Source organism: Pongo pygmaeus, chromosome 7 (assembly GCF_028885625.2).
Source record: "Pongo pygmaeus isolate AG05252 chromosome 7, NHGRI_mPonPyg2-v2.0_pri, whole genome shotgun sequence".
Lineage (NCBI taxonomy): Eukaryota > Metazoa > Chordata > Mammalia > Primates > Hominidae > Pongo > Pongo pygmaeus.
This window is the reverse complement of record NC_072380.2, coordinates 77,848,395-77,875,036: the sequence shown is the minus strand read 5'-3', so window position 1 is coordinate 77,875,036 and position 26,642 is coordinate 77,848,395. Positions and strand designations below refer to the sequence as shown.

The 26,642-nt window shown below is 36.8% G+C and overlaps 2 protein-coding genes across 5 annotated transcripts in view; one reads left to right on the top strand and one right to left on the bottom strand.

Annotated features, from left to right (window-relative positions):
• Positions 1-26,642, top strand: part of PDE7A (phosphodiesterase 7A) — a 124,803-nt gene that overhangs the window by 47,709 nt on the left and 50,452 nt on the right. Inside the window, exons 2-4 of one of the 4 annotated variants that reach the window (XM_054497509.2) lie at positions 4,585-4,681; positions 10,748-10,808; positions 13,792-13,875. In XM_054497509.2, the coding sequence (XP_054353484.1) occupies positions 4,622-4,681; positions 10,748-10,808; positions 13,792-13,875 (205 nt within the window). In that variant the 5' untranslated portion in view covers positions 4,585-4,621. Of the gene's footprint in view, positions 1-4,584; positions 4,682-6,596; positions 6,616-9,247; positions 9,500-10,747; positions 10,809-13,791; positions 13,876-26,642 lie in introns of those variants that run through there. The other 3 variants (XM_063668815.1, XM_063668814.1, XM_054497507.2) reach the window with 3 other exon arrangements.
• MTFR1 (mitochondrial fission regulator 1) overlaps positions 23,523-26,642 on the bottom strand; it is a 135,946-nt gene continuing 132,826 nt past the window's right edge. The window contains exon 9 of the transcript XR_010127218.1: positions 23,523-23,814. The gene's annotated coding sequence lies outside the window, so the exon portion shown is untranslated. The remainder of the gene's footprint in view (positions 23,815-26,642) is intronic.

The following is a 26,642-nucleotide window of genomic DNA, read 5'->3' as shown; positions in this document are numbered from 1 at the left end:
CATACCTGATCTCATTGCCTCCTAAGATTGTCTTCACTTATTATCTCTTATTTAGAATTTAAACATTTTTGCCTTTTTTTTTTTTTTAGGAAACTTTAAAAACTTATTGTTTTATAGGTATGCAATTTATTTTATATCAAAATGCAGACAATTATTTTTTTAAATTTTTGAAATTCAGCATACTGACATACCTTTAATTTTTTTTAATTTTGTAATTCGGCATGCTGATATACCTATTGTGTTTTATATGCAGATTTGCTATATGTTTTTCTGATATACATGCCAGTAAATAAACTGTGGAACAAGACAAGATCTAATGAAGAGTCTTGTTGGCTACTTCTAGAATTCTTCCACTAGTTTGAAGAATTGGGTGGGAAAGTATTTCCGCCCAAATACTTTATCTCTGGGTGTGTTTGTTCAGCTAGGAGTGTGCCTAATTGTAGCATGGGGCTCTGTTTGGTTCTTAAGAATGTCACCAGAGACTTTCTAAGTGCTTTTAGTATCATAAGATGATGTTTTCTGGACCTGAAGGCTTGAATTGTTGGTAAAGTGTCAAGATTTTTTTTTTTACTTCTTTATACTAGGAGGAATCACATGCCATTTTCATCAAATACTCGGATACTTCATGACAAAAAATTCAGAGCTCTAAGTCAGTATTACAGAAAGGTCTTAATTGAATGGCAAAACTCTCATAGTACCATAGCTTTTAAATAATTTTTTGTTAGTTATGGAAGCTTTTTTCTTAGTTTCATGTCACTTAAAATTCATACCATTTGAAGAATAATAAGCCTTGGTTTTTAGTAAAATAAATAAACCAAAACCTTACTCTGATTTATTACTTGTTATTAAAGTGGGCTGGAATTCAAAACGATGAGAGCACAATTGGAGAGTTTTTACTATAGTGTTCACATTTTTTCTGTCATAAATTTGGTTATAGTTTTCTACAGACACTACATTTGTATAAAGAACTCTGTGATAGACTATTTCTGTCCATGGGATTCCAAAATTATAGACACTGATGTCAATGCAGATGAGGTTAGCCTAATTTGGGCAAGAGAGGGACATGCCGAGTCTCTGTATGGATAGCTAAAGGCTATTGCCAAGATTGACAGGTGTCCTGTGAGTGGCAGAGAGCCCCAGGGATAAAATTTTCTCTTGGATTACTTCTCTAAGAAACAATGAACAAAGTCATATTTTTTTCCTATTGATCACACTCATAAAATAGTGAGGTCTGCTTTTAACTCAGCTTTTCTGATATTAGCCTTATAAACCCCAGAAAGGTAAAAAGTTTTATACTTTCTTCTTATAGTATCAAATTCTGTTTTTGAAAATTTTAAGTGTATCCCATGCATTAATTTTTCTAGTCACCTGATTTATTACTTTGCTATGTTTCAGTAAGGATATGAGACAACTACGAAAACAGTTAATGTAAAAGAATACATTTGTTATTAGTGTAAAAGAGGTAACTTTATAGAATAATAAACTACATGATCCAACTCTGGAAAAATAAACTTTTAGGAGAATTATCTAAGTTATAAACATAATATTTATTGTAAAAGAGATTTTGTACTAATTTGAAGCAGCATTTGTTTTTATTTCATCTTACTGAAATTTTATTATTATTAAAATTTAATTATAAATCACCAAGATAAGTAGTACTAAATGTATCTCAAAATAAGGAAAAGTCTTACAGCCATTAGGTTTATGACATTGAGAAAGTTGAGATTACTACTTTAAGAAAAACTGTGTTGCCTGAGATTTTTGTAAGATTTGAGTGATGTAAATGTGTCGTTAGCAATGAAAGCTTTATGACTTCAGGCATAAACTCAGTAACTGTTTCTGTTCTAACAGGAAATTTTCTGATCTGGGGGAGTATTGTGTCTTGATTATCTCTGTATTACCGTGTCAGACATTAGTGGAAATTAGGAAGTGGATGCTGGGGGAAGCATTTTAGGGAGCCAACCTATTAACTAGCGTGAGAAATGAAAGCCAAGAGCCTAATCCTGCTGAGAACCGGAGGTTTCTCAGGGCACTTGCAAACACAGTGCAAGTTCCCTTCATGGACCGTTGTGATTGCAGTTAGGTCTAGAGTTAAGGTGAAGCTAGAATGGTTAGGGCATTCTCATTTCTAGGTTTTTAAATACAGTAGAATTTAATTCTGATTTAGCAAAAATTTGTTGAGAGTCCACTACGAGCTAGCTATTCGTTTATACCACTTACCTCCCATGAAGGGGAGAAATTTAAGGCACAGAGAAGTGGTGATTTGCCCATGGCAGTAAAGCTGGGAAATAAATCTAGGCTCTCAACTTCAAGCACAGTAGAGTTTTGAGATGGTAGAAATAATCTAGATAGAAATTCATTTCAGTGAGACAACTTTTAGAACTGCCTTTCTTACTGCCTCTTTTAAAATCTTCATCTCAATTATGATTTTTCAAGTATTGTACCAAAAATAGCCATCTTGTATTCGCTTTCCAAAACTTGACTCTTTTTGAGCAGTTGATTGGAAGAGAAATGTAAAGGCGGGAAGGGTAGCATCCCTGGGCCAAGCATCGAGGTAGTAGGCTGGTTTGGAGTGTATAGCCCAGGCCAGAGTGGCAGAGAATGACCTCGAAGCCCGGGGCCCAGGCTGCACAGCCTCTTACAGATGACCGCCAGTGTTTCCCTGGAGCATTGGCCTAAGATACACTCTGCTGCTCTGTCTCATGCCTAGGCATCCTTCAAGTTTAGTTGCTAGAACCTTACTGGAAGACAGAGTAATCAGAGACCTTGACGGTCTCATATTAAAGCTAGTCTCATGGCAAAAATAAAAATGTTATCTGGATTTGTGCAAAGATGAGTATTATAACTTGTTAGTTCTGTAGCAAGTAGTGAAAATTTTATGGCCATGTGTTAAGAATGGTTTCAAGTTAGGAAAATTTGGATTTACACCTATAAATTTAATTTGCACTTCATTTTGACAAGCCTAGAACTGACTTCTCTTTTAAATAAGCTCTTCGTACTGAGGATTAGATAATGAAAATAATATTATTATTTGAACTATTTTGGTTCTTTTCAAATATTTTAGGATCATCATTTGTGTACATTGATAATCAGATGATGTCTTGTCATGGACTGCAGTCACCTCCTGAGTGTTTCTTCAGTCAGCCCGAGCTATCTTCACTTCTCTCCGGGACCTCTGCAGTGGTGGCCTGACTGCCCATCCAGCCCCTACCCCACCTCCCTATACTTGACCAAAGTGGTCTTTTTAAAAAGCAGAATCTGCTACAGTACTTCAGTAGATTGAAATTCAGGCAAGACACCCCCAGGTGGCCCGCGTATGGCCTGGCCTCTGCTCCCCAGGGCTGCAGCGTCATCTGGCTCCTCTTCCCTGCACTTGAGCCACCCTGGTCTTTCTGTCTCTCAGACTTGCTTGGCTTGGTTTTGTCTCACCCTTTGGCCCTCACGCCTGTTCTTCGTCTGCACGATCTGTCTTCTGTCTTCACAATTCTTGCACCATCACACTTTATCTCAGGGTCATTTCAGAGATTCTGGAAGAAGTCCTTCACCTCTTAACTAGGTCAGATTCAGGTTTGTTGGCGTTTCCTACTTCTGCTTCAATGCATTTGTTACAGTTGCAATTTTGTGTTTATTTACATAATTTGATTAATGTACACGCCAACTAAATTGCAAGCACCACAAGGGCAGGAACCTTGTCTGCTTTTACTTGATGCTTATATCCCTGCCATCTGGTGCAGAGCCTGGTACATATTAGCAGCTTAATAAATATTTGCTGAATACTTGAATGAAAGTTTCACAAAAGGCGTTTTCTCAGCAGTATTATCTGCAGCCTCTCGGTTATGAAGATGGATGAATAGAAGCATACTTTGTTATTAGAAAGCTCACTTACAGCCACGAGAACAAGATCTGTACCAAAAATATAAGTTAGATTGCAGTTAGTGCTTGAAAATAATATGTCCTTAATTATTTGAAAATGCACTATTAGACTAGCTTTTTTTCAGTAAGTCCAAAATGAGTGAATTATAATGTTAAGAAGCATAGATGATATGACAGCCTCTAATATTCATAAAGTAATTCTATCCCTAAAAGAAATAAAAAGTTGAACAAATTTCAATTAAAAATTGAAAAGATGGAATAAAATGTATTAATATTTTAAAATGTCACAGGACACTGTGCTTGTGAAACAGTTCTATGTGAAAAGAATGAAGAAATTTTTAGTACTGCCACACATTTTTTGAAGGTTGTTTTAAGGCACTCTGTTAGTACTAAGATTGTAGAAGTGTTTGGGGCTGGCCTGAGGCCTCCTTTGCCTACATTTTGTTAGACTGTTAGGCCAGCGCTCACTAAAGTCTTTTCCCTGCCCTCTTCCAACATTACTTAGGCAGTTCTACCCCAACCCTGCGGTTGTGGTATGAAGCATGCGCTGGGTAAGAAGGCTGGCTGGGTAGTGCATTCCCAGAGGAGTCAGGTGATCACTGTTGGAAGGCAGCTGCTTGAGGTCCAAGGCAGTCAGTGTCCCCTCTATTTTGCCTCGGGACAGCTGGTTATTTATCAGACTCCTAAGAAGTTTTCCTTGCTCCCTAGTAGAAGAGAGAGATTATGCAGCGGGCTTTTGATTGATCCAATGGGAATTACATTGATCTGGTGTCTGGCCTTGGTTCTTATCAAGTGGATCACCTCTAAGGTAGGCCATCTTTATTTTTAGGATGGTGACATTCATCATTATTAGTTTACATATTTGATAGGAATTAAATAGCTCGATGATTTTCTCCTCCTTTTGCCTCAGTTTTTATTCTCTGATTAAAAGAGCTGTGAGTTTCATCTGTTGACCAAAGGGCTTAAATTTACTATTTGTAGTTTTTGTTCTTATCCCACATTATTTCTTCTTAAGGGCTTTTTATAGCATCTTTCCTCAGTATCAAAGCAGTATTCCTCAGTATCACTGCCTTAAAGAAGTTTTTATGACTAAAGAAGTTTAACTTTTAAGATTATAAAATTAAGTTATACTTTTGGTGTATATATTTTAAACATTCTCTCGGAGAAAATTTAATAACACTTGTGTATTTAAAGTATAATGTTGAAGATTTCTAAACAATTATAAACTTTTTAAAAACGAAAAACCACTGTCTATCATGTTTTCTCCTAAGGTCTTGCTACTGCTAAAATACGTGCCTTAGCTATAATATAATGACATAAATGTAGGATTACATATATGTTGTTTTTGAAGTTGAATTCTAAATGTCAGGCTTGAGAAATTCTTGATAGAATGCTAGCTAGCCATTTGCCATCTGGACAAGGGTCTAAAACTAAAGTAAAACATATTTAAAATTATAGTCTTTGAAATTATTTTTTTCTATTCTTCTATAAAAATGATTATATCTTTCATCCACCACACAGCTTTGTTTCTTTCTAGATTGAGAAACTGAATTTTTAAGGCTATCACTTAGAAACAAAGCTTCTATAAAGTTAATTTTCTTTCTCAAGCAAGATTTTAATACCTGCTACGTAATTGTCCACGTTTAAACATAACATTTTAGGCATAATTATCTCTTAACTTGGTCTTCTTTTCTTGGTGAATATGATTGAAGAAATCTCTTAAAGAAAAATAATGTATTTAAATTTTAAAATCTTTGTGTTTTAAAAGTTAAGAATTAATTTTGTTGCAGTGACAGCTATTTTCTTGTTTTTAAAGGATTGGCTTGCCAAGTTATTGAATGAAGGTCAAGTTAATGTTAATAATGCATTAGTTGTCTTGTGGGTGTTTTCAGAGACTTTACTTTTTTTTTTTTTTTTTTTTTCCCCTGTAGAGATGAGGTCTTACTATGTTGCCCAGGCTGGTCTCAAACTCCTGGGCTCAAGCAATCCTCCTACCTCAACTTTCCGAAGAACTGAGATGTGAGACAATGCACCTGGCCTCTAGACTTTACTCTTTTAATTGCCACCAAAAAATTAAATTGTTTTTAAACAAAAACAATGCTAATATTTTTTAAAAAACTGTTGAAAAAAGGAAGAAGAATGGGAAGGATACTGTTTGGTAGATCAGTGCAATATTTGAATACTTTAGCCACTCAAGTACAAGCATGTTTTTCTAGCATATGTAAGATGACTACTCTGAAAAAGCTCATTTTGCTATGTCAGAGGAGATTGACTTCACAACTTTGGCTGGGCTTCATCTTTTGCTATATTATTATATTTTCGGTAATGTTGCCAAAAATTTTATTCAGTGCTCCCGTGTTTAAGCCCTTTAACCATCAGTTTATGAATCTGCAAAATGGAAGTAATAAAGCCTACCTTATAGAGATCTTGTGTGGGTTGAGTGAGATTTTGTGTGAAAACACTTGGAACATTTTTTTGGCACAAGGAACACAGCAAGTGTTAGTTAATATATTATTACTCTTACCATGTAATGGAAATGCACTTGCTTTTGCTAATAAATCATTTAGTGGAAAACTTGGAACAAAATAAAAACAGTGACACTTAAAATATCTTTGCTGGGTTTTAAAACATGTCTGTCTTTAAAAGTTATGTATTAACTAATATTGGGAACAACTTTTACACCTTTTATCATTTACCTTCAAGTCAAATCTTTTGTGGAAGAATGATTCACCCTAATTCAAGGTGAGTCTTACCAGGGCACTCAGAACTCCTGTTAGTGAGGCAGTGGGTCCTTTGGTGCTTTACAGTTTAACTTGTTTGTGCTACTGCTGTCAGTTTCTGATTAGCTCAGCCTCGCCCATGTTTTGACCTATACTAGTTTGCTTTACAAGCTGTTCCCAGGATGGCTAAATTAGAAAAGTCACGAGTAGAAGCCTCTCAGTTATTTCCATTCACTGGTGAAGTGAGGTGGGAATGTGGGTGATAGCTCTGAGAGTTTTATGACTGACAGTGTGACACAGGATTTTGATGAAATTTGTTTTACTGTTATTAAAAAGAAAATTCTAGTAGTATATGGTTTTTAAAATGAGAATCTTTAAAGAAATCTTTTTTACATTTGCAGCAGTCTTATATAAAAGTAGATATAATTATTTTTAAAACAACATGATTCTAACACGGAGGTCAAATTTTTATTGTTAGAACTCATAATTTATAGTGTTTTTTCCAAAATGAGTTACTGTAGATTATTCTACCTACCTACTTTAGATTATTCTACCTAGTGAGAGAACTTAATATTCATTTTAATTTTAATTCTTAAGTGGGTGGGTGAATGAATTATCACTCAGGATGTATTTGTTGATGGGTTCAGATATATATTTTAAAGTCCGTTCTTTAAAAACAGTTTTGGTCTCATTTGGATTTATTTCATAAAAGCTATGTCTTGTGATTCAGTATAGCATTTAAGCTAAGTATTTGTAGACTAGCCTTACTTAAATTAGTACCTTATAATGAATAGAATAACTTGGATATTTTGCACAGACCTATGTAATTTGTATCTATTTTAAAATTAAACTCTGCCTTTTTTGCTTAATAAATTAAGATTAATACAGACCCTACCATTTTAATATCTAAATTAGTGCTTCTATAAACGAGGCTAAAATGATTACCTTAGTTAAGTTTAGTATGCCATGGTGTTATCTAGACTATGTGCATTACCCAGTTTTTGACTTAATATTATTTTGTGATATTTAACAGAGAGCTAATATTGGTCAGTCTTTCACAATCCTTAATGTGTGAAGTGATAAATATTTTACCTTTCTAAATAGCAACTGTTATAGTAAATGCCCTTCCTACATTAAAAAAATCATAATAATAATGTCAGCTCCCCTCCTAAAGAGAACTGTTAGAGATAACACCTTAAAATTTATTTTAACAAGTTATTTATCTGAGTTGTTACTGGACACTATCAAATTGATAGGTCATGACAAGTTATTACATAATATCTGCAGTTTCATTAATTTGCTTTAGCTGATAGAAATATTTATTGCCACATACGCCCTTCCTAGGCTACTAGGTTTACCCGTAGATTGGTGGTATTGAGGATAGACCTGTAATCTAGTAAGCTAAATATGTTGGGGAGGGGATTTGCACAGTAGCTGTGAGTGGTGCCTTTTAACAGTGGCTGTTTGCTCCAGAGTAAATACCATGAAACACTGCAGGAGACTTCCTTAGGATATTCTATTAGTGGAAGACACTTTAAGCATAATGCCAGAAGTGTAGTCTATATGGTTTGGTCCCTTGGGATTTAAGATCATGCTTTTCTTTGTAGTAGATTTTTATTTTACTTTTCAATTTTAATTTTATTTATTTTGTGAATATATGATAATTACACACACTGCAAGACTCAAAAAGTGCAAAGATAAACATTGAAAAGCCCCTCTTCTACCTCTATATCCCTCAGCCTCCTTGGAGACACCCGGTGGTGATAGAATTTTATCTTTGTTTGAAATTTTTGTTCCTCTTACATTTCATGAACTGTGTTTTTTTAAGAACTTGTGAAATCATGTAAGATTTTAATTGATATTTTTCTCTTAAAAGATAAGCATTAAGGATATAATAACTTAATGTTTTGGGTAGTTCTTTTGCACACTAAATCCAAGTGAGGGCTTTCAGTAAATTTTCAATATAATAATTGTAAAAAATGTGATTTTTTTTTTTTTGAGATTTGTAGGTATAAGTTGAGGAGTTGTAAATCCCATGCCAGAGTTTTGTGAGGGAAGATGATCATTAATCTGATATGTAAAAATACAGTCTCATTGCTTTAATATGTATTTCTTTTGTTAATGAAGTCAAGCATTTTTTTGTATTTTTTTTTTTTTACCCTTGTGAATAGTATATTTATGTCCTACCTATTTTTCTACAGCTTTTTAGTCTTTTTGTAATTGATCTGTAAGACACTTAAAATTTTTTTTTTTTTGGTGGGGGGATAGTAGAGGAAAATTAGCCATTTGTCATATCAGTTGAACTCACTTTTCTGGGTTTGAAGTTTATCCTTTACTTTGTTTGTGATATCTTTTACCATCATAATTTAACTTTTAAGTGGCCAAATTTGTCAGTGTTTCATGACTTAGGGATTTTTATAGGATAGTTAGAAAGGCCTTCCTATTTAAGACTTTTTAAAATACAGTCCTGTTTTCTTTTAATACTTTCATGCTTTAATTTTTAACATTTGAATCATTGTTCCATGTGTAATATATTTTGGAGCAGGAAGGTAATAATATAGCTTTATGTTTTTCTAGATAGCACCACTTAATCTAACATTATTTATTAAAAATCAATATTTTCTCCACAGATTCTAAGTCCTGTATTTATCATATGCAGAATCACTCTTGGATTTGCTTCTAGAGTCTCTATTGATTATTTTCTCTATTTCTTTGCAATGTCACACTACTTTGTTAATATCCCATGGTGCTAGTCCATTCCCCCTCCCGCCCCTTTTTTTTGAGACAGAGTCTGACTTTGTCTCTCAAGCTGAAGTGCAGTGGTGCCATCATAGGTCACTGCAGCCTCCAACTCCTAGGCTCAAGGGATCCTCCTGCCTCAGCCTCCCAAGTATCTGGGATTACAGGTGTGTGCCACCATGCATGGCCTATTACTACATAAACTTTATTTTTTTTGCTTGTTAATTCAACTGATTTTACTGATCACTTTTGACATGCTAGGTACTGTTCTAAATGTTGGGATTTATCCTAGATCTGGGAATATAGCAGTGACTGAAAACCCTGCCTCCACAGAGCTTAGATTCTATGTCTAAGCTCTGGTTTGATCAATTTTATCTTCCTCATTTTTAAATCTATCCTTATTTATATCCATTCTGTTAGTCACTAATTTATTCATCAATTTATTTATCAGTTATTATTAATTTGCAATAAGTCCATTTAGTCATTTATTTACCAAATTTTTATTTAGAACTTACTAAATAATAGGTCCTGTTTTAGAGACCAGGGATGCAGTGATGACTAAGATAGACAAAATTTCTGCTCTTGTGGAGCTTTTAGTAACACGCAGACAAGACAACTTCAGCTGCAGCTACACAGAGGACTGAGGTAGGGAGCTGTGGAAGGGGGTGGCTTCTAGGTGGCTGTAGATTTGGTAGTCAGGGAATCCCTTTCTGAAGAGATGATGCTTTGTCTAGAAGCTGCATGGTAAGAAGGGAACAGTGAAGCAATGATCCAGCATGAGGGAACAGCACTTGGAAAGGCTGTATATTTGGTGTAGATGCGGAAAAGCCAGGAGGCCGGCTTGGCTGTCTCCTAGCAGTGGGGGAGGCCACAGTACAAGAGGGCATAGAGGTAGGCAGGTCACAGAGGACTCTCGAAAGTAACGTTTGGGGAGCCCCAAGTGTGATGGAGAGCCTTTGGAGGATTTTGAGCAGGAGCTGAAGTGCTTACTTTTGCTTTTATGTGAAGCATGGAATGGGGACTAAAGAGATGCAGCAGGAAAGCCAGTGGATTGTACTTTCCTTTCTTTTCTATTAATATTTGGCAACTCCCGTCGATCCCTTTTGAGTCAACACAGATGTCACCCCAAAACCTTTACTGACTTACTCAAACAGATTAAATTTCCGAAGAGAGGCTGCATGTGTCTCTCTTTGTATCCATTTTTATGGTAGTTCTTAACCATACTGTGTTACAATTATTTGTCGTCCCCATACCCCAGAGATTTCAAGAACAGGTACTATATCTAATTTCATTTTGTATATCCAACTTCTCTTGCACAGCGCTTCACAAATAATAAATGATGAATACATGTTTGTTGAGTTGAATTTTATATCATATTTAATTGTCATGTATTATAATGTGTATTTTTTTTCTAGAGGCGTGGAGCTATTTCCTATGACAGTTCTGATCAGACTGCATTATATATTCGTATGCTAGGTAAGCATTATTTATTTTATACCAATATCAGTTAATTTTGTTATTATCTGTTGTTATTTGAGTTTGAGGTATCTTTCATTAGGTAGCTTTTCATCACTGTTTGTAGTAGAAATAACCTATTCATGGAGTTTAGAGTCTGGAAACCAATATTGAATGTGATGTGAATAAAGAGAGGCATTTTAGAGTTATAGGTAATTGAGAAATCTTTGGCCTAATAACTGGGACACTGTCATTAGTACACAGTTTCAAATTGCATCTTGAACATTCTTCATAGAAAATAGTCTTAGATTTGTAGAGTGGCTAAATACCAAATAGATGAATGCCAGCATGGACAAAGATGAGGCCGTGAAACACCTGCTCAGATAGTCCTGTCACTAGATGTATTTTGTTCTCAGTTGGCTGGTAAGGAAGACCATTTGACTTCTAGTTCTGGTGCTTAAATTTTTTATATATTAGTCAATTCTGCAAGGTAAAATGAATTTAGATATGTGCATATATATGTCTAATTTTCTTTTTCTCTTTTTCTCTGTGCCAGATTTCTGTCTTCATCCATGTCTCCTTCATCCTTGCACTTTAACTCATTTTATTAAACAGGCATATTAAGATTCCAACAGGCAAATTTATTCATTTTTTGTTAGAAGTCTCTCCCACGACTCCTCCTCAGCTCAGAATTCCTCCCTCAACTTTATGATACTGATCCATCCTTATTCTTCACCTACTTTTGTTTTCTTCTTTGCCACCTTCACTAATTCCTTTTCATACTTTTAAGCTGAAATGTTCCCCAGAGTTCTATTGTAACTCCTATTCCTTTTTGTCCTCTTTATTTTATCTTGTGTATCTTACCTGCCTCAGTTCTTTTCTACTCCAGTACATATTTTTCCCCCACGAATGCGCAGCCTTTTTCTCCTTGCTGTCTCCATCTTTCTCTAACAAACATGTTCAGGATTCCGCTGTCCTTAAGACAGAGCTTTGGATTCATATTTTCTTTAACTGTGTAGAACATCTCCATGTAAATGTTATGGATATCTCAAACTTAACATGTCTAAAGCAAAACATTTGTGTTCCCCGTGTCTGTCTGTTCTGCAGTCTTTTGCCATCTCAGTAAATATAACTCCACTCTTCCTGTCATCAAGTCAGAAACCTCAGAGTCATTTTTTTACTTCCTATTTCTTACACACTCCATATTGAATTCATCAGCAGATCCTACTGGTTGATACCTTTAAATACACCCAAATCTCACCACACCAATGCTGTTACCACCACATTTATTACTTACTCCTTAACTGGAGGCCCTGTCATCTACCTGTGTTCCCTGACTCTGTTCTCATCACACCTAGAGTGAACCTTTTCAGACATAATCATCTGACTCCTCTGTTCAGAAGTCTCTGATGGCCGCAAAGGTCCAGCATGATCTGACCCCACTGCCTCTCCACCCCACCCCTACCAGTTCCCCTCACTCACCTTGCTCCTGCCACGCCAGCTTCTTGGCTTGCCATTGACTGTGCCAAGCATGCTTCTGTCTTGGGGAGTTTTACGCTGGCTTTTCCTCCCTGGCTCACTGCCTCGCTTCCTTTAGGTCCCTGCCCAGATGCCTCCTTTTCAGTGAGGCCTTCTCTGACTGCACTAATGAGTCACCCTCCCCTGCTCCTGTCTCGCTATTCCTCTTACCTTTAGTTTTCTCCGTGTAACTCATGATCTCCCATAGACTGAAATTTGGTATTTATTATTTGTGTCATCACACAAAAAAGATAAGCTTCATGAGGACAGTGACAGGGACTTTACGTATTTTGCTCACTGCTATATTTCCAGTGCTTGACATGTTAACATTTGTTGCATCATGAAGGAATGGCCACAGGACAGGTGACTAGTCATTGTGGGATGGAATTATAGTCGATGAAGTGAGCCTTGGAGGAAGTCATGGTCCTACTGAGAGAAACAGAGTAAGCAGGAGTGCCCTCTAGGCAAGCCAAATTGCAAGAGCAAAGGGATAGAGGCTGAAGATTTAAAGGTTATGAACTTGGAGGCTGTAAAAGTGTAGTGAGAAAAGTACTGTCTTTGGAACCCATGGAGCTGGGTTTAAATCCTGACTTACCCTTTGTACTAGCTTTGTGGCATGCAGCATGCTATTTAACTTCTCAAAGTCAAGTTTTTGAATCTGTAAAATGAGGATTAAGATTCCTATCTCTGAGGGTTGATGAGAGAAGAAAATAAAATAATGCCTGTAAAACACAAAAAAGAGTGTCTAGAACATGGTTGCTATGGTTATGTTGCTGTATAGAAAAATAAATCTGGAAGTAATGTGGGCACATGTAGGAACGACATTGAGCTTGCAAAGACCAAAGTTTAAGACTCAGCTAAAGGCCTTGGATGTACCCACTGTCAATGAGAAAAAGAGTGATTAATCAGATTGACTTTAAAACAAAGTCTTCAACGTTTTAAGTTTTTACACATTTATGAAATTGTAAACTGCTTGAAAATAAGTAATGTATTTTCCATTTTTCATATCCCTTTTAGCCCATAGTATAGTGCTAGGCACAGAGTCGGTTCTTAATAAATATGTTGCTTCTTTCTGCAGCTTTCTAAAGTTTTGTGCTGAGGATTTTCAACCTCCTGTAAAACAGATATTGCTTCCCAATGGCCTTTTTTTTTTTAAAAAAAAAAATGTTGCCCATGTGAATAATGTATTAGGTCATCTTATCATACACTTGAATCCTCTTTCAGAAGGCTAACTTATTAAAATATAGATTATAATAATTATTGTAGGGGCAGATTTAAAAAAAATCCTCCTCATTCAGCCTTACAATTCATTACTGAGATTTTGTGAACCCTTTTGAATAAATCAGCTCTTAACTACCTGTTCCACATATATCATCAGTGGGCTGTTACATATGAATATGATACCACACGGACCTTTGTTGCATATGGAAGCTTCTTCCCAAATGACAACCTTCTAAACTTATGTTTTATTCTTGATTCTGTCCAGGAGATGTACGTGTAAGGAGCCGAGCAGGATTTGAATCAGAAAGAAGAGGTTCTCACCCATATATTGATTTTCGTATTTTCCACTGTAAGTGTTTGTAGACATGATGTTTCTCTCGGATTTTCACTACGAATTGTAATAAATTACATAGTTTTCCAAAGGAAAAAGAATACCAGAAAAAAAACTCTATTATGTTTGGAATGTTTTTAAAACCTGGGTCATGTAAATGACACTATTTCTAGGTAATCTTAGTAAATACTTAGAGACAATTAGAAGCGGAAGATACTAAAATATGAAAGTTGATATAGCTTTTCTTTTCTCCTCTAATTTATTACTTTTTTTCTTTAAAAAGATATTTTTTTTAAAGTTGTTTTATTCCAAATGATTAGTCTTCGCTACTTCAACTGAAATGTTTTTGTGCAAATGATATTTTATAAAGGTATTTCAGTAGTTTAACAAAGTGTTATCTTTTAGGTTTATTTGAAAATGTATATCACCTTTAAAGATGCTTGGTAGAAAGCCTATTTCAAAAACAAGCATTCTTTGTGGATTTGGCCTGTACTGGAGGGAAAGGGGAAAAAACAGAACTTCTAAACGCCTTAAATATTAAACGTATTAAATCTGTTTCTGGAGGAGTTCCACTTTCAGTAATGTTAGCTAAAGTAATTTGGATTGATGCTCTAAAAAATGAGAAAAACTATTCAAAATGTAAAAGACATGTATGTATTCAAATGTGTCTGCATGCTATTGAGGCAGAGAGATAAGTCCAGAACTTCAGGCTACTTTTCTTCTTAATAGCATGTACTAATTCTGGGAAAGGTGGATTAGAAGATGAGCAGAGCTTTTTATGGACACTTAGGGATAGAGAAACAAAAACAAGTGTTTAGAGCCCAGCAAGGCTGGAAGGTTGGTGCTGGTAAACCATTCAGGCTTCGGTTGGAATCCTAAAGTGCTGTGCCTTAGAAATAAATCCCAACTTTGAAATATCTCACTCACCGAATACATTAAGGTGATCTGTGACTCATGTTTCTCGCCACCTGCAGGACAGAGATGTTACTCATCCCTTAAGTTTGCAAGCTGCAAACAGAGCCCTGGGATATGTCCTAGGCAAAGAGTAGTCAGGGCTTGGTATTCTTGAGACATCAGTAAGAATGTGTAGGGACACTCGGGGCCTCGGAGGAAGATTACCTCTCCCAGTAACAAATGACCCCAAAACTTATTGGCATAAAACAACCACTATTTTTGATGCTTATGATTCCGAGAATCAGGAATTCAGTCAGGGTATATCAAGTTTGGCTTGCCTGTGCTCTACAGTGTCTTGGTCTTTGATTGGAATGGTTCAGACAGCTTAAAAATGGCTGGGTAGTGACACTGGAGCCTTATGTCCAGGGCCTTGGTCCATCTCATGTCATCTTCCAGGGCTGGAACCTTCAAGATGGCTTCTGTACTCTTAGGTGTGGTGCCAACATTTTTCTCTCTCCATAAATGGCAGTCTCAGGGAAGTCTTAGGGTAGTTGGACTAATTACATGGCAGCTACTTTCTCCCAGAGCAAGCATTTCAAGAAAGGAAGTGTGAGGACTCATAGTGTCTGAAGATCTGGGCCCAGACCCTGGCATAACATCACATTTCCATATTCTGTTGATGAGCCGTGTCACACAGCTTGCTCAGGGTCATGGAGGGAAGACACAGCCCTCTCCCAACCCTGGTTGTCAAAGGGATACAAGGTCAAAACCTTTTTAATCTCCCATCTGTAATCTGGCACAAAATGTTTTGAAAAAGTAATTAAGGTCCTAGAAGGAGAGGAGAGGGAAAAATGTAGCAGGAGCAGTCTTTAAAGAAGCAATGGCTGAGAAATCTCTAGAAGTTGGTAAAAGACATTAAGAGACAGATTCAGGAAGTATTATAAATCTCAAGCAGAGTAACATTAAAAGAAAATCACACCTAAGTGTACCAGAGTATAACTATGAAAACCAAAATCAAAGACAAAGAATTAAAAGTAATGAGGGGTAGTGGAATATTATTTTCAAAGGAGCAATTAGGAGATTGCCAGAAACAGATTGTTTCATTTTCCACAGAAACAAAAGGCAGAAGACAAAGGAAAAATAGCTCTGATGTGCTAGAAAAAAATAAACTGTCAAACTAAAAATGTCATCCACAAACTCTGAAAAGGACACACTTCACAATTTGTTACGTAAGGCTAGCATGTAATCTTGATACTACAACATGACAAGGATGTGGAAAGAACAAAAAATAACAGCCAAATCGCTCATGAATGTAGAGGAAACATCCTAAATAACATATTATCAAATTATATCTATAACACAAAGGGAGAATTAATATATTTTGACCCAATTAGTATTTTTCCGGGAATATAAGGTTGGTTTAACAGTGAAAAATCAATCAGTGTAATTCACTATATTAATAAAATAAAGGAGAAAAGTTGTGGCTCACGCTTGTAATCCCAGCACTTTGGGAGGCTGAGGCGGGCAGATCATCTGAGGTCGGGAGTTCGAGACCAGCCTGACCAACATAGAGAAACCCCGTCTCTACTAAAAATACGAAATTAGCCAGGCGTGGTGGTGCATGCTTGTAATCCCAGCTACTTGGGAGGCTGAGGCAGGAGAATCGCTTGAACCCAAGAGGCAGAGGTTGCGGTTAGCCAGGATCGCATTGCACTCCAGTCTGGGCAACAAGAACAAAACTCTGTCTCAAAAAAAAAAAAAAGAAAAGCATTTGATAAAATTCAGTATTTGTTCTTTCTTATAATTCTGAGCAAGCTAGGAACAGAGAAAAACTTAAACAGTCTGAAACATTGGCTACAAAACGCATAGCAAACATCATATTTAATGGTGCAATATTAAAACATTCTTTCTGCGATGAGAAATCAAGAATATCTTTCATCATCTTTCCTATTCAGTATTGTTTCAGAGGTTCTAGCCAGTATAATAATGCAAGAAAAAAAATGAAAAGTATAAGGACTAGAAAAGAAAAAGTATCATTTTTATGGATGACATAGTTATGTACTTAGAAAATTGTTAGGATTAGTAAGTGAATTTAGCAGTTTTCCTGGATACAAAGTCAGTACGTAGTGGTATTTCTGTAAAGTAACAGTGACAAAATTAACATAATATATAATTTGAATTTGCATCAAGAAACATCAAATATGTAGGGATAAATCTAACTAAAGATATGTATAACTCTACATAGAAAACTGTAAGTCATTACATAGAAAAATTAAAGATAACTTAAATAGAAGTATATATACTGTTGTTTATGGATTGGAGGATTCAGTATTTAAAGATGTCAGTTTTTCTTCTTTCCTAAATTGAACTGTATAGGTTTAGTGAAATCACAGTGAAAAATCCCAGCTCCAAGAATAGCCAAGACAATTAGGAAGAAGAAGAACGAAATTACGGAGTTTACATCTCATAGCTATCAAACTTATTATAAACAATAATAATTAAGTCAAGGTGATGTTAATTCAAGGACTGGCAAATAGAATAAAGGCATACTGTAGAATCCAGAAATAACCCACACATATATGGATATTTGATTTGTGACAAGTGTGGTAATGCAGTAGGTAGAAGATAAATAATGCAATGGGTAGAAATAGCAATTTCACTAAATCAAGTGAATCTTGGACCATGTTCACACCATGCATTAAAAAAATCAAATTTTGGTTGATTAATTTTGCCAAATTATGCTGATAATTCAGGTAAGATGAGGAATGCTAAATCAATAACATTGATTTAGCAATGTGGACATGGTGTAGGGGAAGCCTGAAATTAAAGTAAATTTAAGAGAGAACAGAAAGATGTGAATTAGATATAGCAAGTATAAACAACTCTTTCAGAGACTTTTGTTGCAAAGAAAAGGGAAGAGGCCGGGCATGGTGGCTCACGCCCGTAATCTAGCACTTTGGAAGGCCAAGGCAGGTGGATCACCTGAGGTCAGGAGTTTAAGACCAGCCTGGCCAACATGGTGAAACTCCATCTCTACTAAAAATAGTAAAAATTAGCCAGGTGCAGTGGTGCGTGCCTGTAATCCCAGCCACTCCGGAGGCTGAGGCAGGAGAATCGCTTGAACCTGGGAGGCAGAGGTTACAGTTAGCCAAGATCACACCACTTCACTCCAGCCTGGGCTATAGAGCGAGACTTCGTCTCAAAGAAAAGGGAAGAAATAAGAGAGGCAACTGACAGAGGACGTAGGATCACTGATACTAGAAATTAATAGCAAAGCAAGAAAACAAAAAGGCCTGGCCACCTGGAAATTTTTCAAATTCTGAAATAAGTACTTCTTGGGTCAAAGAGGTAGACCATAAAAACGTGATAATTAAAGACTATATAGGAAAATCTATGAAATTCAGCTAATGCAGTGCTTACAGGAAAATTCATAGCCTTAAAAAATACTTACATTCATAAATGAGAAAGAATGAAATAAGTCAACTAAGTAGTCCAACTCAAGAAGTTAGAAAAATAATATCAAAATACACCTAAGAAAAGATAAAGTAGTTGTTAAAGATAAAAAACAGCAATCAATGAACTAGTAAACTAAAATAAAAGTAGAACTCTGTAACTAAGAGCTGGTTGTTTGCAGTAAAACAGATAAGTTGCTAGCTAACTTAGAGACTGAATGGAGCTAACGTGCATACTCAAAAAATAAGAGGGGAAAACACCACAGATAAAGAGCAAATACAAGAATCGAAAGGGACTATTTTGCTTGACCCCAAAAATATATTTGAACACTTGTATGATCCAGAAAATTTGCTTAAAAATTACAGTTTATCAGAACTGAATGTAGAAAACATACATTAATCCAGCAGTACTTACAGTGCAGTCTGGGATCCTCAAGACCCTTTTGGGGGTCTGTGAGGTTAAAACTATTTTCATAGTAATACTAAGATGTTATTTGCCTTTTTTGCTTTTATTCTCTCTCAAGGATACAGTGGAGTTTTCCAAGGCTGCATGATGTGTGATGTCTCAGTAAATTCAGTGTATTAGCAGATATGAGAAACAGCCGGACGTTTCTCATTACATTTTTCTTTGTTTTGGAAAATATAGTTATTTTTAATAAAAATTATTTATGTTAACATGTTATGGGTTTATAGTAATACATTTTTTAAATAAATTTAAACGATATTTAGCCATTAAATATTTTCAAATAAATTTTGTTTTATATATTTTTAAATTAACTAAATATTTAAATATTAAAAATTTAATTTCTATGGTAAATACTTAATTTCTGTGGTAAATATTGATAGCTATAACCCATATAAAGTTAAAGTTATTTGGGTTGTCAATAATTTTTAAGAGTGTGAAAGACTCCTGAGAACCAATATGTTAGAGAAAGTTGTGTAAGAGTTATCCCTCTAAAAGCCTGAGGGCCGGAGAATTTTATAGGCAAATTATTTAAGATCTTTAAAAGATTGATGATTAGTTTCAAAACTCTTTAAACTTTCAGATTATAAAGAGGGAACCATTCAGAGTAATTTTATAAAGCAAATATAACTTTTTATAAGTATAATATTCTCACTATAAATGTCAGTACAAAAAATCTTTTAAAAATATTTATTAGAATAAGGATTTCCAACAGCATGAAAGAGTAATACTTCAGCGATAGTGGGGTTGTTTTAGAAAAGGAAGCAAGGATGATTCAATACATAGTTTTTCTGCAATAATGTAGCAGAAACTGGTAACATTGGTTGCTTCCAGGATGGAAACTGGGTGGCTTGAGGAGATGGGAGGGGAAAGAAACTTAGTTGTAGACCTTTTGAATTTTGACTCATGTGAATGTATTGCTCGTTGGAAAGTTTAAGTAAAAATATGTTTTGATGTTGCAATAAATAAGGATTGGCTGTGGGTAAGGAAATCAGTAAAAGAGTTAAGTCTAAATATTGATATTTGTATAAAGAAAAGTACAATTGTATTTGGAGTCTCCAGCCCACCCCCTAACATTCATTGAATTTAGTGAAATAAGAGAATTTGAAAAATATAACTGTTAGAAGTTTTAAATAGGGGGCATAATGGGATGTTTTGGTGGGGGAGGGACATTAAAAATGATTAGATTGTTAGAAGTATCTCTAATGAAATTAAAATAGGATATGTACTATCTAAATCACTAGGAAACCAGGAGCAAATAAAATAAATCTAAAAGACAAGACAGGGAAGACCAAACATATCAATGTTAATAATAAAGATAAATGGGTTAAATGTTCCTTTTAAGAGATAAAGAAGGTCAAATTGGATAATAAATGAAACTTAATGACAAAAAAATGGTTCAAATTAATATGAAGCAGAACCGGGCTTGAGGTTTTGGTATCTATGCTTATATCCTGATCCAGTGATGTGGAAGCTTTGTAGTATGGTATTTAGAACATTGGAGGCAGCTCAGTGTTAAGAGCAGCAGGTTATCCTCTCGATCTCATCATGCTGTTCCTAAAAGGTGACAAATGTGTAAGTTGTAGTTGAAAATGGACTCTTGCTATAGAATTGGTCCTGTAGTTATTACAAAACAAGAATATGATGTCTCTTTAAGCCACCATGGTAATATAATTTAGAGGGGTTTTTTTAATAGAGAAAAATGCATTATTCTTTGCTGCTTATAATAGGTTCTGCTTATCACACAGCTTGGAGTTCTTTTTGAAATTGTAATCTAGTGTGTTTTGTGAAATGTGATCTAATCAGAGAAATGAGCACATGCTCCCGCTATGACTAAAATCTGTTGGTCATCTTCAGGCCTTCCCTTCTTCCACTGACTCCTTTGATTGTCCTAAACATTAGCCTGAACTTGTTCTCTGCAGGAGTTAGCTTACAAAACTTTTTCTTAATTTTTTTTTTTTTTTGAGACAGAGTCTCACTCTGTCGCCCAGGCTGGAGTGCAGTGGCACGATCTCAGCTCACTGCAGCCTCCATCTCCCAGGTTCAAGTGATTCTCCCACCTCAGCCTCCCAAATAGCTGGCATTACAGGTGCGTGCCACCACACCTGGCTTATTTTTTTTTGTATTTTTAGTAGAGATAGGGTTTCACCATACTGGTCAGGCTGGTCTTGAACTCCTGACCTCAAGTGATCTGCCTGCCTTGGCGTCCCAAAGTGCTGGGATTACAGGCATGAGCCACCGCACCTGGCCAGTTTAACCCTAAGCTTGAGTTTATGCACAGTAAAGTTGAGCTGCCTTGGACTTAATGACCAGGAGGATTATCCTTCTTTTCTTTCCAATTATGAATCTTAAGATTTCTTCCTTGTGGGGTATTTCGTTTCTCCCTTGCAGTAGAGTTGAAGATATCAGGAGTTTATTTACCTGGAGGCAAAGTTGTCCTTTTTTACCCCTCTTCTTCCCTATGAAGTTCCTTGGATTAGGAATTTGTGATTTATGCCACAAACCCATTCACTTCCTATAATCTCAGACTTGGCAAAGATACAAACACTAAAGCAACCTTGCAGGATGTGTTTAAACCTTCAGAGGTACTGAAGCTTTGAAAGACTATAATGTGCCCTCTACCTTGTATAGAATTAAAAATAAGACTATTTTCCCTAATGATACAAAAATTTACATGCATGCTGAAATAAAAATAGTTCCTAGGTGTTCTGATTGCAAAATTCTGGATATGTGTATTAAATTCATTAAAGCTAGAATGTTCTCTGCTTACAGCTCCTCAACCCACTTATTTTGTGCACCTGTTTACTTTTACCCTAAACTCACTGTTAATTTCCCTGTTGTAAAATTGTTGTCTCTTTCTGTTCTTTCATTGCTTAAATCCAGTCTCATTAAATTCTTTGGGTTTTTGTATGCTTACATAGCCTATTCTATTCATCTCTTTTCTGCCTCGTTATCTCTTATTCTCCTTGAACCAGTCGTTTATCACCACTGTCTGAGGTTATTCTGGAATTCTCCTAACTAACCATTTATCCCCTACTTTCAGGATATTTCTCTTCTTCTTCTTCTTCTTCTTCTTCTTCTTCTTCGTCTTCGTCTTCGTCTTCGTCTTCGTCGTCTTCGTCTTCGTCGTCGTCGTCGTCTTCGTCGTCGTCGTCTTCGTCTTCTTCGTCTTCTTCTTCGTCTTCTTCGTCTTCTTCTTCTTCGTCTTCTTCTTCGTCTTCTTCATCTTCGTCTTCTTCGTCTTCTTCTTCGTCTTCTTCGTCTTCCTCTTCCTCTTCTTCCTTCTTCCTTCTTCTTCTTCTTCCTTCTTCCTCTTCTTCTTCTTCCTTCCTCTTCCTCTCTTCTTCTTCTCTTCTTCCTCTTCCTCTTCCGCTTCCGCTGCTTCCGCTTCCGCTTCCGCTGCTTCCGCTTCCGCTTCCGCTGCTGCTGCTGCTGCTGCTTCTGCTTCTGTTTCTTCTGCTTCTGCTGCTTCTGCTGCTTCTGCTGCTGCTGCTACTGCTTCTGCTGCTTCTGCTTCTGCTGCTTCTGCTTCTGCTTCTTCTGCTTCTGCTTCTTCTGCTTCTGCTTCTGCTGCTTCTGCTTCTGCTGCTTCTGCTTCTGCTTCTGCTTCTGCTGCTTCTGCTTCTGCTGCTTCTGCTTCTTCTTCTTCTTCTGCTTCTTCTTCTGCTGCTTCTTCTGCTTCTTCTTCTGCTTCTTCTGCTGCTTCTTCTGCTTCTTCTGCTTCTTCTTCTGCTTCTTCTGCTTCTTCTGCTGCTTCTTCTGCTTCTTCTTCTGCTGCTGCTTCTGCTTCTTCTGCTTCTTCTGCTTCTGCTTCTTCTGCTGCTTCTTCTGCTTCTTCTGCTTCTTCTGCTGCTTCTGCTGCTTCTTCTGCTGCTGCTTCTTCTGCTTCTGCGGCTTCTGCTGCTTCTTCTGCTGCTGCTGCTGCTTCTTCTTCTGCTTCTTCTTCTTCTTCTTCTGCTTCTTCTGCTTCTGCTGCTGCTTCTTCTTCTGCTTCTTCTGCTGCTGCTGCTGCTTCTTCTGCTTCTTCTTCTGCTGCTGCTTCTTCTGCTTCTTCTTCTGCTGCTGCTTCTGCTTCTGCTGCTTCTGCTTCTGCTGCTTCTGCTTCTGCTGCTTCTCCTCCTCCTCCTCCTCCTCCTCCGCCTCCACCTCCGCCTCCGCCTCCGCCTCCTCATCCTCCTCCGCCTCCTTCTTTCTTCTTCTTCTTCTTCTTCTTCTTCGAGATGGAGTCTCGGAGTCTCGATCTGTCGCCCAGGCTGGAGTGCAGTGGCTCAATCTTTCAATCTTGGCTCACTGCAGCCTCCACCTTCCAGGTTCAAGCGATTCTCCTGCCTCAGCCTCCCAAGTAGCTGGGATTACGGGCACCCACCACCACGCCTGGCTAACTTTTGTATTTTTAGTAGAGATGGGGTTTCACCATGTTGGCCAGGCTGGTCTCGAACTCTTGACCTCAGGTGATCCGCCCGCCCTGGCCTCCCAAAGTGCTGGGATTACATGCGTGAGCCACTGCATGCGCCCAGCCAGGATTATCTGTTCTTTGATCCATCCTCTACCCTTTACCCAGGGTCAGGTCTTTTTAAAGAGAGAGAGAGCTTAAAATATAGAGGGAGATCGATATCAACAGGTTAAAGACATATGATATTACTGTTATTTATTAAAACTATTCATAATTTTTTTATTTCTTCTATGTGCTATATCTGTGGGTGCTGCTGAATTTTTTTTTAGATGTTGAAATATTTTTAACTTACTTCTGGAGTATGATTTTTTCCATGTTGAACATATTCTGTTTACTAAATTTACCTAGAAATTAGACATCTATATTGCAATATTGAACTTTTCTTTTAAGATTTTTTATATGTACAGTTTATTATAAGCAACGTTTGGGTTTACATTATGAAGATACATTCTCCTGTGAGCCAGCTGACATCCAAGATACCTGACCAGTTAAGGAGCAATTATAGGCCTCAAAATTAACAAGAAGGACCTCAACCATTTTATTATGTAGACGCCACAATATTTCCTACCATGAATTATTGTGGTTTGGATTGTTTTTGTCATAGTCCTTATTCTCTTAAGGCCTATAAATTTATCTTCAGTAGGATTTGCCATAGGCCTTCTTATCCAGCAGGTTCTGACTTTTACGAGTCTTTTCTGAAAGGGTATGAAGAGGCAAAAGAAGAAAATCAGTTGAGCACAGAAACACATTAAACACAAGAAACAATGCTAAACCTCACATCTAAACAAATTCCTATCAAATTTAGAAACCTAGGCAATCAGCTAAGGAGCTGGTGGAAGAAGTTCAAATTGTTACAGACTTTTTAGAGGGCAGTTTGGTAATGTGTATCACCTTTAAGCTTTTTTTTCTCTTTGATTTCACCACTAGAAATGTATGCAAATGGAGTAATCATATATAAATGTTAATGTATATGCAAAGACATTCACCTTCACCTTGTTTATAATAGAAACATGTATTAAGTTACGGTGTTCTTCACTGAAGTGTTTAGAGGTTGATATGGTTTGGCTGTGTCCCCACCCAAATCTCATCTTGAATTGTAGCTTCCATAATTCCCATATGTTCTGGGAGGGGCCCAGTGGGAGGTAATTGAATCATCAGGGCAGTTCTCCCCCATACTGTTCTCGTGGTAGTGAATAAGTCTCACGAGATCTGATGATTTTATAAGAGGTTTCCCTTTTGCTTGGTTCTCATTCACCCTTGTCTGCTGCCAGGTAAGACGTGGCTTTTGCCTTCTGCCCTGATTATGAGGCCTCCCCAGCCACATGGAACTGTGAGTCCATCAAACCTCTTTTTCTTTATAAATTACCCGGTCTCAGGTATGTCTTTATCAGCAGCATTGAAAACAGACTAATACAGAGGTGAAGGAGTAGAGTGCTTATAACCTACCCTCAGATGTTCAGAAAAAAGAATTAGGTGTTACACAAACACACACACGGAAGTATACTGCAAGTAATAAGACAAATGTTAACAATGCATATCTGAGAAAAGAGTGTTCTTTATACTATTTATTTTTGTAACTTTTTGTATGTTTGTGTTTTGAAATTATCTCTGGACAAAAATTTTTAAGAGTATGGTATTATGAAATTATTCACCTAATTAAAAATCACAGGTTTATACTCAGATCACATATTCGTGGGGTTTTTCTGTTTTGTTTTGTTTTTGTTTTTTTGAGACAGAGTTTCACTCTTGTCACCCAGGCTGGAGTGCAATGGCGCAATCTTGGCTCATTGCAATCTCCACTTCCTGGGTTCAAGCAATTCTCCTGCCTCAACCTCCCGAGTAGCAGGGATTACAGGCAATCGGTACCATGCCCGGCTAATATTTGTATTTTCAGTAGAGATGGGGTTTCACTATGTTGGCCAGGCTGGTGTCAAACTCCTGACCTCAAGTGACCTGCCTGCCTCAGCCTCCCAAAGTGCTGAGATTACAGGTATGAGCTACTGCACCCAATCTAGATCACATATTTGTTAATTAACTGAAATTAGGCCAGTTCTGTAGTTATTTATAAAGAACCGGGAGAGTTCAAGCTTTGGGAAGACATTTTGAAACTAACTTGTATTCGTGGTTACACAAGATAGAGGGATTTTGATGATTATGAATTCTTCTAGCCAAGAAGTGTTTCTCAAAGATCTGGTACAAGTATGCTCTCAGGGTTAGTTTGGCAGCTTTGTTGCAATGATTCTGATTTAATCAATAAATTCTATAATTTTCAAGTTAAGTCATTTATCAGATGGCTGTATCATGCAGACTTTCATAACAATTTTTTTAAAAAATATGTGCATGCATCTGTTACTTTTTTTTTTTCCTTTTTTTTGAGACTGAGTCTTGCTCTGTCACCTAGGCTGGAGTGCAGTGGCATGATCTTGGCATACTGCAACCACCAACTCCCTGGTTCAAGCAATTCTCATGCCTCAGCCTCCCAAGTAGCTGGGATTACAGGCGCCTGCCACCACGCCCGGCTAATTTTTGTATTTTTAGTAGAGACGGGGTTTCACCGTGTTGGCCAGGCTGGTCTTGAACTCCTGACCTCGAGTGATCTGCCCACCTCAGCCTTCCATAGTGCTGGGATTACAGTGTGAGCCACCTCGCCTGGCCATGTCTGTTACTTTTAGTGGGCTCTTCATGCCAGAATAAAAACATTTCCTCAGATAGCATCTGTCACTAAATAAGTTTTCTGATGCATTCTTGACCTTTTTGTATTATTATTGATTATATCTTTTATTATCTATTATTGTAGCACAGAAGGTAATATTTATCTTACATATTTACATAGTTTATGAGTTTGAGAAAGGGATTTTTTACATAAAGAAGTCATTGTTAACATCACTTTAGGATGACCAGAAACATTCTTGGAGTATTTTCTTGAAATAGTATTTTCTTCTCTGGGAAATGTTCTATTTTGTGATTAAAAGAGAATACAGGTATCAGTAAGAATTTGTATTAGTCTGTTTTTACGCTGCTGATAAAGACATTCCGAGATTGGGCAATCTACAAAAGAAAGAGGTTTATTAGACTTATAGCTCCACCTGGCTGGGGAAGCCTCACAATTATGGCCGAAGGTGAAAGGCACATCTCACATGGCAGCAGACAAGGCAAGAGAGGTTGTGCAGGGAAACTCCCCTTTTTAAAACCATCAGATCTCCTGAGACATATTCACTATCATGAGAATTAGCATCCCCATGATTCAACTACCTCCTACCAGGTCCCTCCCACGACACATGGGAATTGTGGGAGTTACAATTCAAGATGAGATTTGGGTGGGGGCACAGCCAAACCATATCAGAATTATACTAGTGGCTTGTGTTAAGAGATTTGGAATATTTTAGCTCATTAAAGATACTGTTTAAATTTGTGGATGCTCACTGTGTAGGAAAAACCCTCAAACTGTGTTTTCCCTCAGCTCTTACACCACCATGGCAGTCATCAACACAGAAGACTTCTGTGACCAAATGTGTGGAGGGGT